Here is a 15,892-nt window from a genome sequence, read left to right on the forward strand (position 1 = left end):
CACAGACTGATGTATTTCAAATGTTTATTTTTTTAATGTTGATGATTATAACTGACAACTAATGAAAGTCCCAAATTCAGTATCTTGGAAAATTAGAATATTGTGAAAAGGTTCAATATTGAAGACACCTGGTGCCACACTCTAATCAGCTAATTAACTCAAAACACCTGCAAAAGCCTTTAAATGGTCTCTCAGTCTAGTTCTGTAGGCTACACAATCATGGAGAAGACTGCTGACTTGACAGTTGTCCAAAAGACGACCATTGACACCTTGCACAAAGAGGGCAAGACACAAAAAGGTCATTGCTAAAGAGGCTGGCTGTTCACAGAGCTCTGTGTCCAAGCACATTAACAGAGAGGCGAAGGGAAGGACAAGATGTGGTAGAGAAAAGTGTACAAGCAATAGGGATAACCGTACCCTGGAGAGGATTGTGAAACAAAACCCATTCAAAAATGTGGGGGAGATTCACAAAGAGTGGACTGCAGCTGGAGTCAGTGCTTCAAAAACCACCACGCACAGATGTATGCAAGACATGGGTTTCAGCTGTCGCATTCCTTGTGTCAAGCCACTCTTGAACAAGAGACAGCATCAGAAGCGTCTTGCCTTTGGACTGCTGCTGAGTGGTCCAAAGTTATGTTCTCTGATGAAAGTAAATTTTGCATTTCCTTTGGAAATCAAGGTCCCAGAGTCTGGAGGAAGAGAGGAAAGGCACAGAATCCACGTTGCGTGAGGTCCAGTGTAAAGTTTCCACAGTCAGTGATGGTTTGGGGTGCCATGTCATCTGCTAGTGTTGGTCCATTGTGCTTTCTGAGGTCCAAGGTCAACGCAGCCGTCTACCAGGAAGTTTTAGAGCACTTCATGCTTCCTGCTGCTGATGAACTTTATGGAGATGCAGATTTCATTTTCCAACAGGACCTGGCACCTGCACACAGTGCCAAAGCTACCAGTACCTGATTTAAGGACCATGGTATCCCTGTTCTTGATTGGCCAGCAAACTCGCCTGACCTTAACCCCATAGAAAATCTATGGGGTATTGTGAAGAGGAAGATGCAATACGCCAGACCCAACAATTCAGAGGAGCTGAAGGCCACTATCAGAGCAACATGGGCTCTCATAACACCTGAGCAGTGCCACAGACTGATCGACTCCATGCCACGCCGCATTGCTGCAGTAATCCAGGCCAAAGGAGCCCCAACTAAATACTGAGTGCTGTACATGCTCATACTTTTCATGTTCATACCTTTCAGCTGGCCAACATTTCTAAAAATCCTTTTTTTGCATTGGTCTTAATTGATATTCTAATTTTCCGAGATACTGAATTTGGGACTTTCATTAGTTGTCAGTTATAATCATCAACATTAAAAGAAATAAACATTTGAAATACATCAGTCTGTGTGTAATGAATGAATCTAATATACAAGTTTCACTTTTTGAATGGAATTACTGAAATAAATCAACTTTGTCATGATATTCTAATTTTATGACTAGCACCTGTATTTGTTAATGTTCCAAAAGCCTTTCTATTTCACTCAAATAAGCATTTTGTGTTGCTTGACCAAACGATCTTCAATACTGATTTGATGTCTTCTTCAATAGCACAGGGCATCCCACAAAGGCAACCATTCAGACTGGGGAAAAGGGGGTTTGTAGCATCTCTTTGAATCCACATTTCACAGAACAGCCTTTGCAACCCATGCAGTTATGAAGCAAAAAAAGGGACAGTTGAAGCTTGTCTCACAACTTGTCCTTCATTGACTGTTGCAAACACCAAAGTAATTAATTGTAAAATTGTCCAACTATGTGGTTCTTTTGAAGCATGTGACAAGTGCTACACCTTGAACTTAATACAAATTTGTACATAGGTAGCACTGGCATGGACTTTGATGTTGCGGGTCAGCTCCATAATCCCAGTTGCTCTAGGGAGCCTCCTCAACCCGCTACTGCCGAAAAAAGTACCTTAGAGATGAGCCCACTGATGAGGACACTTACAGAAAGCAAAAGGGTAAGTGCACCTGATACAGGCTCTTGCAAACAAGAGAGATGTCCAACTGACAGGTGCAGTCAACCCACATTTCATAGACCTGGGTCTCTGCTCCCAATCTGAACCTCCGCATGTCCCCCACTGCCAATCTGTTAGCATCTGTTGGAGATACCACATATTGGGCTGCTCCTACTCAAAGGAAAGCACTCAGTAGGAGTTCCCCTTCCACAGCCTCCGGCTCCTTCAGCCATGAGGCTTGCTCCTGACCACCTGTCTATCTCTCTCCTTTCAGCATGGGCTCTCACATCCTTGCCTCCCTTTCATATTTCTTCTTCTTCTTTCACATTAATGCCCACTCCCTTTCTGTCCCTTCTTTTCCATCCTTTCTCTCTCCTCTCCTTAAGCCCAGCACATTTCTCTTTCTTGTCTAGCCAACTCACCCATTCAGGTCTCACAACCAGAAGAGATGTCAGTAACTGTAGTCCCCTTCATATACATCTTAGCCACCAATGCCTCCTTCCATGCATCTGTAACTCCGCAAGCCGTCTACTCCAGTCTCCCTCACACCAAAAACGTTTGCCTTCCGGATCCCTAGGGAGACCTTTGGAGAACCGATTTACCTCAAGAACACCGAGTTGATTGTTCCTTCATGGGACATCTGACCAGTTGCCACTCCTCTTTACTGGCTGACCCCAACCTTCAGAATTGCCTTCTTTTTCTTTTTCTCCTTCCCTTTTTCCTCCCTGCTGAGCTTGTTTCCTTTTCTCCCATTTTCTCGTGCCAGCTCTTCCTTATATGCCTCCATGGGAAGGTAATGAAGCAACTGAGACAGACTGCACCCTCATGTACTGGTGCATCTCACACCAATTACTCCACCAATCTCCTGCAGCTGCATGAGCACGTACACCTACAGAGATCAAACCAGCCTTTCAACTATTTATTTATTTAAAAATCGGCCACCCTTTTCTGAGCCACATGCCCACTATGTCACATGAACTTTGAACTTCCTTGTGTGTTGGAGAATCACCATGCCTCTGTTTTTTTAAGTGTCTGAATTCTGGGTCACAGTAATGACAAGTTTTGTCCACAATTTTAAAATAATTTCTCCCGGTCCAAGCTTGGGATTCTTCTTGGAATATTGGATATGGTTGATGTTTATTTAAGAAGTTAATAATTTGGCTTTCTAATATGTACAACCCTTGCTGAAATTATATTTTATCATAAAAAAACAGATTCACTTTACCCATACATTAACTAATCCCTATAGTATCTGTTATCTCACATACTGTATAATCATTCTTCATAAAGTTGATATCAAAGGCAATCCAAACCACCAATTTTCAAGAAACATCCTGCCAAGATAGAATTTTATAGCCCATTTCTTTAGTATTGCATATTTGGAAGACTTTTGTATTTTAACTTGACTAGGTGAGAAATAAACCAATTGTTCTGTAGAATCAGAAATTCACTGATAGTACAATACAGTACAATATTTGATTTTGTGGTCTTTGGCATCCACATCAACTTGGATCAAAAACAAGAAACACAAATGCTAGAACCTTCTAATTCACATATTTTAGTACACTGAACTAAATTTTTGAACTACTTACAAATCAGCACTGTAGAATAACCCTTTCAGGTTTACACTTGAACATTTTGATCATGCCTCTAATATTTTTCTTTTTTTGGGATAAGAAATAGCTAGGTTCTGATAGTGGGAATAAAGGTGGTGCAGGAGTTAATGCTGCTGCTCACAGCTCCAAGATGCTGGGTTTGTATCCTAATCTACTGTAGCTGTAATCTGTTTGAGTTTGTACTATTAACTAATGTCCACTGGGGTTTCCTCAATATACACTGATTTTTTCTCACATTGGAAAGACATTCATGTCCAAATGATTGCCAGCTATAAACTGACTCTTTATGACTGACTACAGCTGTGTCCACAAGTGTGACCTGTAATAGGATTACTTATCCAAAGAAGGTGCTGTGTTGCCTCTCTAATGAAAAAGTAGGAACATAAACTGGATGGATGGATTCTTACAAGCAAAACAAAAATTTGTGCAATTTAACAAACTACTGAACAGGAAGGACACTAGCATAAACTATCATATGAATGGTAAAGAAAAGCACAAAAAAAAACAAAACACACACCATGTTCGGAGTATTTTGCAACACTAAAATTTTTTTGCATGCAACTTGGCATACTGGAGAGGTAGTCCAGTATGACTAATGTAAATATTTAAAAAACATGCTAAGCTAAAGACTGCATTGTGGTAGAGTGGATAGGATTGCTGCCTCACTAAATCAGTGTCCTGGGTTTAAATCTCACACCTGGTCGCTCTATATGTAGAGTGTGAAGATTCTCCTTGTATTTGCAAAAGTTTTTCTTCATGTAGCCAGTTTTCAAAAACATGCTTAGTTAGACTAACCAGTGATTCTATATTTGTCCTTTTCTGATGTGTACATGAATGAGTCGTGTAATGAAATGTAACCCTAAATGTTATGTTGGGTTATATTAAGCATAATCACAAAGCTCATATATATTCTGATCTACTCTACGTAGCCAATTATTCAACACATGTAGCTTTCTTCTCACATACTTTACTGCAAGCAACACAGGTCCCTACACTAGAACAATGCACTAGATGTAGCCTTACCTGTAGCATCTAGTTACAATAATTATTATTATTACTATTTATTAGGAACACAATTTTTTCACATCAAATAAACAATAAATCGGACACATGAAACCTGCTTAAATATACTGAAAAAAAACTGAAAGATAAGTTATTCAAATAATTTGCACAATATTCTGGCCAGTGTCCAACATTTCTATTAATCTCATTCAGCAGTTTTAGTATAGTACAGTAAGAAAGAAAAATGCCATTGATACAAACCATAAAAATTACTTATAGCAGCTATCCTGTCTAATGTAAATATTTGATATGTTACTATTTCCATTATTACCGCATTAGCTAGTGCCATGGACAGTAGTGGTTGAATGTCAATGATATTTGTTGTCAGTATTATTGGTGTACAACCAATTACAATCAGTTTAAAAATGGAATATATATATTTATGCATTAAATATAGAAAAAGTAAGAATACCTTTGCATGTAATCCAGTATTTTTTGATTTTAGTCTTTTACAATATGGTTATTAAAGTATCATAAAGACATTTCAGTGATTGGCCTTTAAAAACCCTTGACAGGGCAATTTATTGCTACTTTAATTATTTTTAATTATTGACAATACATGTCATACTCAAAAAGGCAAACTGTGTCTCTCAGAAAAACTGAAATTTTAATACAAATGTGAAGTCATCACAACAATAAAGTATACCAAGACAATCTTTTAAAATTTTCAGTTGCTAGCACAAGCCTTTAAATGTGACATAAAACTATAATAAAACATCAGAAGGCCAGAGCAGTTTAATTTTTCAAAATTTTCAATATTTTTGAATGTTAATGCCTACCATTCTGTAAAGACTCCAAATCTTGAAGAATAGGCATTATTACTGAATTCCAGTATTGAGTTTCACTTTCAGATTCACCATCATTTGTTTTAGACCCATTAGCAGATCCTGAAATTATAGAAAACATAATTTAATTATGAGAAGCATTTACATACATGATGGCTGTGCTTCATTCAATTATTTTCCAAAAACAAACTCAGACAAGCAATAGTGCATAAAGAGGGGTTAGTAAAGCAGAGAAACAAAGCTATGGAAAAATGAAAAGACTGACATCAGAGTGCATATTTCTAAAACTGTGTAACATATTTTTGACTGCTGGACTGCCAAATATCCTACTGTATTTTGAGCATACACAGTCGATACAGAAAAATGTTCTAATTGAGATATGGATTTTAGGACGATAATTTTTTTGGATCAGGTGTGCAGCAGGCCATTGAAGCCTCAAGATATATATATCTACTGTAAACCTTTGCCAAAAACTGATAGAAAATAAAAGTTCTTAATATATAAAGTGTCTATAACAGAAAGGGTGCTTGCAAAGTCATCTTTTAAAATGATAATTATAGCATTTGGTTTAAGAAATCCAATCTCATTGGATATATTTTCATTCATTATTCCAGAAAACTGCATATTCTTATATAGAATCAGAAAAAAAATATAATCACCAGATTAAAGAGATAATCTCCAATTAATTAATTATGTGACATCTAAAATTAACTTGCTGCACTAGTTTAAGGTGTGTCATATTATACAAATGTATACTTATGCAATCTATTATTTTCTGTTTTACATTTGTAATTCACTTAGACCACTCCAAGGATGCAAATTCTTTTGATAATCACCTTATCTTAAGCCAGGATACCACATTGTATCTAGAGGTACTGCCACCAGCCATATAGAAAAGTATCCTACAGACAAGATACAAGATCTGAAAACTCAGCTAGCCACTACTAATAAGCTCACACTTACAACTGACTTTTGAAAAGTATACCACAATAACTTGCCACTACATAGATAAGGATGGAAAGATTAAATATGTTTCCAGCCAGGGTTACAACTAACAATTGGGGCTTCTAATTAGGAGTGATAGTCTAAAAAGCTAAGTGTTGTCATGCACAATGAGACATGCAGGGAGAATGGTTGCACATGTTCATAAAATCCAAAATATTGTGGTCATTAATTTACCCACTAATTTAGTTGTGTGGCTTCTATTCTTTCTAGGTCTATTCCTTAATTGCAAGGATTCAGCAGTAACATTTAATCAAGCTTAAAACATAAACTGCCTTTTTTGCAGTACTTAATCAGGCATAATTTATGCTCTGGCCATACTGGACTATGAACTAATCAAGCAGGGATCAATGGTGTTATGATTGGTGTCAGAGAGGACAGCCACATTAAAAGTGTTATCAATCAAATATAGAAATTCTTAGTAATCTTCAGCAATAAATCCTTCAATCTCAATTTTAAACTGACCCCTCAACAACTCCAGAACTTTTCACAAATACACTGCAACTAAGGTACTTCATCTTTAGAGTGATCTGTGTTTACTATAATTAGTTTTGTAAAGTGAACATATTCTTAAACACGTATGTCCTGTGCTGTGATTTAGGTTTGGAATGTATTTTATCAAATGCAGCAAATAACTTGGCATTTGATATATACAACTTGCGTATCCACAGAAAGAGGGTTGAAACTTGCATACACAATTTTCCAAGCAAAAGTCGAGTTTTTACAAAGTGTCAGACAACTGTAAAACAAATAAAGAATTTCTTTAAATTTGAAATACAAGTTTCCATTTTTCATAAATCTGGATAATGGATGGATGGATGAAACAGTGCTACACAGTCAATGGTTTTAAATTACTCTGATTACAATTAATAGCAACAAAAATGTCACTCTCATATTATTCAAAGATATAAAAACCTGATACCTCCAGCAGACTATTTAGATACATTAGTTAAAATGTTAGAATTTTGAATCACAAATTAGAAAAAAAAATCCTATCTCACTTTTCTTACGTGGAAAAAAAACCTTCACATCAAAAACCACCCTAGATTGAAGAATTGATGGGTTGATCTGATATTTCTGATCTGAATTAAACAATGAAACTAGAGGAATTGAAATATTACCATTCAAGAAAATGTTACAGATAAAACTGTTAACAACAACTTAAGGGCATTTTAAATCATGTCTTTGTCTCTTTTCAAATATTTTTCTGCCAGACTTTTGAGAGTACATTAGCCCTCCTGCTACCGGACCAAGTTAAGAAATATATTAAATAAAGAAACTTTTTACAGTATTTGATCATTTTTCCTAAGCTCTAAGCCACACAAAAACATTTATTAAAAATCCAGCCATCATTACATTCTATTAATGAACACATTGTAAATTAAATGAATTTTAAATTGTTTAAGAATTGAAAATAAGCTTTGTTCAATTCTTTATTGTTAGATGTTCTTCCTCTAACTATCTCTGGGTGAGATTAAAGTAAAGCATTAAATAAATATTAAAAAATAACACATTAGAACAAGTACAGGATATCAAAATATTCACACTTAATTACAAAAGAAATACCTGTATGAAAAATAACTTAGATAAAACCTTCTTATGGAAAATGACATTCCCCTTTTTGTCAATCTACATGTGTACGTATTATTTTAGCAAGCATAGCCTTCATACGTTTCCTTATTATTGGTATACAACCTTAAAATACTATTAAATCATACTTTTAGAACAGTTCCAGGAAAGCAGATGAGTAAAAGTAAGAAATTTTATTCTTTTACCAAGGTGCATCAGAATCAAAGAAGGACCTTAATGCAAACATTTCTAAAACTACAACCTTTCATCAAACTGAACTGTGGGCGGAAAACCACAGTATGAAATCTAAAGATACCTGTTAAGATTTCTGATCCTGTAATATTTCTGTCCTCTGGAAACTGAGAAGTGGTCCTGTAGAAAAAAGTAAACAATATTAATAAATTCCCTTGATAGTGCTTTAAAATGTAAGAACTACTGTATTCACAGAATTTTTTTTCTCTTATATTAGTGGTTTTACACAAAATAAAATACATACTTCTGTTTATTTTATTCCACTCTGAAAAATGTATTTATCAACTGAAGACTATAAGTGTTCATTTATTCAAAATAAAAAAATTTGAAAATGGACCTAAAAAAAGTTAAAGTATTCTCTACCACAAGATGTCGCTGTTCTTATCAACAAGCCTCGCATCCTATCCTTGTGTCTACACTGAAATAAAGTCTGTATGCACCAAAACAGCCTTAAAACAGCTAAAACAATTAATGTTTTGAAATCAACAGTAAAGTCTCACATATCTTAAAGTAATAAAACAAACGTTTTGGTAAATACTCCCATATCATACCCATTATAAATGTACACATTTTTATTGGAAATAACAAAACATTGTGAATGAAAACATTACTGTAGCACTGATAAGAAAGTAGTGTTATGTAAATGACTGCATTGTAAATTACAATTATTTAAGTAAGTTTAAGGTTTCTTTATTTAGTCATGTTTACACAAGAAAACACGAAATTTGCCTTCTCAGTTGCATCTAATAACAGACAGAATGAAATAAAACAGACAAATAGAAACAAGAAAGGTTAAGGTAAGGCAGTTAGATAATACATATTTACATCACAAAAAAGGTTACAGGATATACATCAAAACCTTAATCATTATCTCTGATATTTCTTATTGAAAAGTCAAATGGCACAAGGAAGAAAGGAATTTCTGCAGCGATTTGTGTAGGTTTTCAAAGCGACTATCCTTCCTGGTTTACTGAACTTTAGTTCTACATGTAATGGATGTCTGTCATCAGTTGAGATGATTTCCAGTTTCTTTAACATTTCCCTCTGACACACACTAGTCAAATCATCTACAGTACATCAGCCCCAATAACTTTAGCTGCATACTTTGTAATCTGCTGGAACTTTTTTGAGTTTTGGTTTGTCAGACTATTAAACCAGGCAATGAAACTGAAAGTGATTACAGACTGGATCATACTTCGATAAAAGGACAACATGAGGTCCTTGTCTACTTTAAATAGTTTGAGTTTATGGAGGAGAAATAAGCGCTGGTTGCATTTAGAGAATAATTTTTTTTGTATTTGTATTCCAGTTAAGATTGTTATCTAGGTAAGTTACTAAGTATTTATATTCATTCACTATTTCTACCCCCTCTCCCAGAACTACAATAGGTGAACATACAGATTTCTGTCTCTTAAAATCAAATATCATTTCTTTGGTCTTTTTTATATTCCGAGTGAGAGAGTTTTTATTGCACCAGTTTACCATACAGTCCACTTGATTTAGATAGTGGCTTTCATCCTCCCCAGATATGCATCCTATGAGCATGGTGTCATTCGCATACTTGATAATGGAGCAGTGGTCATTGTTCTGTCTCAGGTCACTTGTGTACAGAGTAAACAATAATGGTGATAAGACACACTCTTGCTGACTTCCTGTGTTTGAATGAATGACTATTGAAAAAATGTCCTGTACTTTAACTGTCTGTGAACGATTTAAAAGAAAGTTCTGAATCCATAGTGTAATAAATGGGTTTACATTCATACTGTTCAATTTCCCAATCAGTATATGAGGCTGTATGGCGTTGAACGATGAAGAAAAATCCCAAAATAGTGCTCTGACAGATGAACCAGGCTGATCAAGAAAGGTGTAGATTTGATGTAAGATAACAAGCAGAGCATCTTCCACACTTCTGTTTGCACAATAAGCAAATTGACTGTTGTCTTGAAAAGACTTTGTCTCTGTCATTAAAATCTTTTTCACCAAATGTTCAAAGCATTTCAAGTTTGTGGAGTTCTAATTGAAATATGTGTTATCCGTATTATGTTAAAGAGCTTTCATATTTTATTCAGGTATATTAAAATGTACTAATCTCAAGACCCAGTAAGCTGCTGGTTATGAGGTACCCTGAACCCACAATCTGGAGACACTTTGTGCCATGACTAGGAACTGGGCAAGCCTATATTTTCTCAAGTGACCCAAACTGAAACTTTATTTAGTGGAATCTTATATGCCAGAATGTCTGAGCTTTCACTTCTCCTCAACGGGTGGATACTCCTGCTGTGTGCTCTTTAAAAGGCACAGTATTGCACCATATGTTCCATTCTAGAATTACAGTGGTGTGAAAAACTATTTGCCCCCTTCCTGATCTCTTATTCTTTTGCATGTTTGTCACACAAAATGTTTCTGATCATCAAACACATTTAACCATTAGTCAAATATAACACAAGTAAACACAAAATGCAGTTTGTAAATGGTGGTTTTTATTATTTAGGGAGAAAAAAAAATCCAAACCTACATGGCCCTTTGTGAAAAAGTAATTGCCCCCTGAACCTAATAACTGGTTGGGCCACCCTTAGCAGCAATAACTGCAATCAAGCGTTTGCGATAACTTGCAATGAGTCTTTTACAGCGCTCTGGAGGAATTTTGGCCCACTCATCTTTGCAAAATTGTTGTAATTCAGCTTTATTTGAGGGTTTTCTAGCATGAACCGCCTTTTTAAGGTCATGCCATAGCATCTCAATTGGATTCAGGTCAGGACTTTGACTAGGCCACTCCAAAGTCTTCATTTTGTTTTTCTTCAGCCATTCAGAGGTGGATTTGCTGGTGTGTTTTGGGTCATTGTCCTGTTGCAGCACCCAAGATCGCTTCAGCTTGAGTTGACGAACAGATGGCCGGACATTCTCCTTCAGGATTTTTTGGTAGACAGTAGAATTCATGGTTCCATCTATCACAGCAAGCCTTCCAGGTCCTGAAGCAGCAAAACAACCCCAGACCATCACACTACCACCACCATATTTTACTGTTGGTATGATGTTCTTTTTCTGAAATGCTGTGTTCCTTTTACGCCAGATGTAACGGGACATTTGCCTTTCAAAAAGTTCAACTTTTGTCTCATCAGTCCACAAGGTACTTTCCCAAAAGTCTTGGCAATCATTGAGATGTTTCTTAGCAAAATTGAGACGAGCCCTAATGTTCTTTTTGCTTAACAGTGGTTTGCGTCTTGGAAATCTGCCATGCAGGCCATTTTTGCCCAGTCTCTTTCTTATGGTGGAGTCGTGAACACTGACCTTAATTGAGGCAAGTGAGGCCTGCAGTTCTTTAGACGTTGTCCTGGGGTCTTTTGTGACCTCTTGGATGAGTCGTCTCTGCACTCTTGGGGTAATTTTGGTCTGCCGGCCACTCCTGGGAAAGTTCACCACTGTTCCATGTTTTTGCCATTTGTGGATAATGGCTCTCACTGTGGTTCGCTGGAGTCCCAAAGCTTTAGAAATGGCTTTATAACCTTTACCAGACTGATAGATCTCAATTACTTCTGTTCCCATTTGTTCCTGAATTTCTTTGGATCTTGGCATGATGTCTAGCTTTTGAGGTGCTTTTGGTCTACTTCTCTGTGTCAGGCAGCTCCTATTTAAGTGATTTCTTGATTGAAACAGGTGTGGCAGTAATCAGGCCTGGGGGTGGCTACGGAAATTGAACTCAGGTGTGATACACCACAGTTAGGTTATTTTTTAACAAGGGGGCAATTACTTTTTCACACAGGGCCATGTAGGTTTGGATTTTTTTTTCTCCCTAAATAATAAAAACCACCATTTACAAACTGCATTTTGTGTTTACTTGTGTTATATTTGACTAATGGTTAAATGTGTTTGATGATCAGAAACATTTTGTGTGACAAACATGCAAAAGAATAAGAAATCAGGAAGGGGGCAAATAGTTTTTCACACCACTGTATGTAGAGGAGTTCTTGCTAACTATAGAATACCCATCTCTGGCTTCAGTCCGTCTTTAAACAGTGGGCCAGACAGTCCTGACAACTGTTGAGTCACCTGTCCTCTATCATCTAGGAGGACAGTAAATACTGCCACCTAGGCTTCCTGCCTTTCACACTTGTGGTCAAACTCTGGCTAATATCTTTCTGAGGCATGCAGCATAAACACATGGTACACCTGTTAGCAAGCATTATGTTACCATGCAGGAATATATGGGACCTAGTTGATTTGGGAAAGCTTTTGCTATTCAAACACTCCATCATTTGCTATATATTTCACTGACTATGGATTTGTCCCTTCACTGTACATAGTTCTCAACGTATTTGAAAACTCTAATGAAAATGTTTACAGCAATAATTTTTGATTTTATTTAACTGAACTGAGGACTATTCTTTAAACTGGGAATAATACTGCTATTGTTAAGTTTGACTCTTTAAAAATTAAAAACAGACCACGAACGTACACTTCTTCAGAAAACAGCACACAAGGCTTTAAAATCAAATTTCCGAGTGCTGGGTATAACATGACCTTTATTTTGCTTTGACCTTTATTTGGATTTTATAAAAATCACACAGGTATGTCAGTATTTGTTCACAACAATGAATTCTCATCCTGAAGTAAAATGCATATAATGTAGTGATGAAGAATAAAGAAATCGCATGCTTTGAACCTCACAAACAGAAGAAAGGCTCATCTTTCTGATGTCTTGTGTTTAACGTATAAAATAGAATATGTTAATATGTTAAGCCTTCTTACAGTGCTGGTTCCGAAAGACAGCATTTTACTGGCTGTCATTAAAAAAAGTTTAATGTGACATAGCAGTGATTTTCAGTCTTTTAAACTGACAAGGTCTAGTGTCGAGAGCAGCATCTGAGGTCAGCAAATCTGACTTACCCCACCACTAGGAGTCATGTAATGTGATATCAGCTTTATCTGCTGATCTTTGTTTAAAATCTGTGCTGTCAAACCACTTAAACTAACTAATAGAGCTGAAAGTAATGACAGACTGCATAATGCACAATAAAAACATATGAGAATATAGAAGAGAAATAAGTTCTCTTTTAGATCCTTATTGATTTTGGTTCCAGATATCTATACTCTAGCCACCAGGGGGCAAACCAGCCCAACTTGGTGCCGGTCCCAAGTCTGGAAAAATAGAGAGGGTTAGTGTCATGAAGGAAGTTCGGCTGTAAAACTTTAGCCAAAACCTTAAAGATGGAATCAATCCAATCAGCTTACCCTGTGGGCAACGTGCAGGGGACTCACCTAACAACAGTGGGAAGTGAATGAGGGCTACTGGTCTTCCGGACTAAGGGCGGGCTTGGCTAAAGTGGTTAGTCCAAAAGAAGCAGAAGAAGATGACAGAGGAGAGTAAAGGAAAGGGTAAGTTAAAGGTAAGAGTGGGTACACTGAAAGTTGGGACCATGACCAGGAAAGGAAGTGAGTTGGAGGATTAGATAGAAAAGAAGAAAGTGTGAGTGTTGTGTGTGAAGGAAACTAGATGGAAAGGGAATAAGGCAAGCAAATTAGGCGCAGGCTTTAAGTTGCTGTACAGTGGAGCAAATGAGTAAGGGAGAAATGATGTAATTATAGTACAGTAATCCCTCCTCCATCACGGGGGTTGCGTTCCAGAACCCCCCGCGAAAGGTGAAAATCCGCGAAGTAGAAACCGAGTACTGAGAAAAGCGCTATATAAATGTAATGAATTATTATTATTAAACCATATGTTTATATGGTGGACGGCACGTTGGCTGGGATTGGCTCCAGCAGACCCCCGTGACCCTGTGTTCGGATTCAGAGGGTTGGAAAATGGATGGATGGATGGATGTTTATATGGTTATTTTTATATTGTCACGCTTGGGTCACAGATTTGCACAGAAACACAGGAGGTTGTAGAGAGACAGGAACTTTATTCAAACACTGCAAACAAACATTTGTCTCTTTTTCAAAAGTTTAAACTGTGCTCCATGACAAGACAGAGATGACAGTTCCGTCTCACAAATAAAAGAATGTAAACATATCTTCCTCTTCAAAGGAGTGCGCGTCAGGAGCAGATAATGTCAGAGAGAGATTGAGAAAAGCAAACAAATCAATAGGGCTGTTTGGCTTTTAAGTATGCGAAGCACCGCAGCACAAAGCTGTTGAAGGCGGCAGCTCACACCCCCTCTGTCAGGAGCAGAGAAAGAGAGAGAGAGACAGAGAAAAACAAACAAGCAAAAATCAATACGTGCCCTTTGTGCTTTTAAGTATGCGAAGCACCGTGCAGCATGTCGCTTCACAAAGCAGCTGCACAGAAGGGAGCAACGTGAAGATAATCTTTCAGCATTTTTAGACGAGCGTCCGTATCGTCTAGGTGTGCGAACAGCCCCCCTGCTCAATCCCCCTACATCAGGATCAGAGAATGTCAGCGCAAGAGAGAGAGAGAGAGAAAAGTAAGTTGGGTAGCTTCTCAGCCATCTGCCAATAGCGTCCCTTGTATGAAATCAACTGGGCAAACCAACTGAGGAAGCATGTACCAGAAATTAAAAGACCCATTGTCCGCAGAAATCCGCGAACCAGCAAAAAATCTGCGATATATATTTAAATATGCTTACATATAAAATCCGCGATAGAGTGAAGCCGCGAAAGGCGAAGCGCGATATTGCGAGGGATTACTGTAGTATCAAAAGAAAAAAAAGATAGTCTTGTCAGTGTGAATAGTAGTGATAAGGTGATGAGTGTCTAGCTGGGCCTTGGCAAGACTGTAATTAATGTAATTTGTGCATATGCTCCTCAAGTTGGCTGTGTGGAAGAGGAGAAGAATGTTTTCTGGCCACAAATAGATGAAGAGGTTAGAGCAGTACAAGAGGGAGAAAAGGTGATTGTTGGCTGCAATCTAAATGGGCAGGTGAGAAGCAGTAAAGAGATAATACAGAGGGTACATGGAGGGTGGGGAGTAGGGGAGAGAAATGGGGAATGGGAAAGGATAAAAGATTTTGCCATAGCATCTGATTGGGTAATAGTTAACACGTTTTTGGAAAAGAAAGTAAATCAGCTTGTGATTTACAGTTCTAATGTGTAGAAGATCTCATTTGAATGAGATAAAGAATTGTGAGATCAAAAATGGGAAAAGTGTGACAGTGCAGAGTAAAGCAGTGGTAATGGAATGAGAGATCAGAATCAGTAGCAGAATAAAACCAGAGCAAGTAGCATTAAAGGATAAAGTGGTGAAAGGCTTAAGAAAAGGTTTAGGGAGAATTTTAAATGAAGTACAATAATTTGAGAGTGTGGAGGAATGGTGGGAGAAGAATAGCAAAGTTGTACTAAAAATAGTTGAAGAGGTGTTGGGTAGGACAACAGGAAGGAGCCCACCTGGGGACAAAGAGACATGGTGGTGGAACAGAAAGGTGCAGGATGAGATAAAGGCTAAGAAGAAGGCAAAGAAGAAATGGTACCAATCAGGGAGGGAGGGAGGAAGAAAGATGAAGAAATGTACTGGCAAACAAACAAGGAGACAAAAAGGACATCGGGAAGCGTCAAGGCATGAGCTTTGGAGGAGGTGTGTGAAAAATTGGAGACAAAAGAGAGGGAGAGAATTGTTTTTAGAATAGCAAAGGCTAGGAATAAGCCAGAAAAGG

The 15,892-nt window shown here is 37.4% G+C and overlaps 1 protein-coding gene across 3 annotated transcripts in view; it reads right to left on the bottom strand.

Annotated features, from left to right (window-relative positions):
* Positions 1-15,892, bottom strand: part of armc2 (armadillo repeat containing 2) — a 222,293-nt gene that overhangs the window by 119,971 nt on the left and 86,430 nt on the right. For all 3 annotated transcript variants that reach the window (XM_028797612.2, XM_051925611.1, XM_028797613.2), the window contains exons 8-9: positions 8,350-8,405; positions 5,457-5,564 (exon numbers count right to left, since the gene is read on the bottom strand). In XM_028797612.2, coding sequence (XP_028653445.1) covers positions 5,457-5,564; positions 8,350-8,405 — 164 coding nt within the window. The remainder of the gene's footprint in view (positions 1-5,456; positions 5,565-8,349; positions 8,406-15,892) is intronic.

The sequence above is a fragment of the Erpetoichthys calabaricus genome, chromosome 3 (genome assembly GCF_900747795.2).
Source record: "Erpetoichthys calabaricus chromosome 3, fErpCal1.3, whole genome shotgun sequence".
Taxonomy (NCBI): domain Eukaryota; kingdom Metazoa; phylum Chordata; class Cladistia; order Polypteriformes; family Polypteridae; genus Erpetoichthys; species Erpetoichthys calabaricus.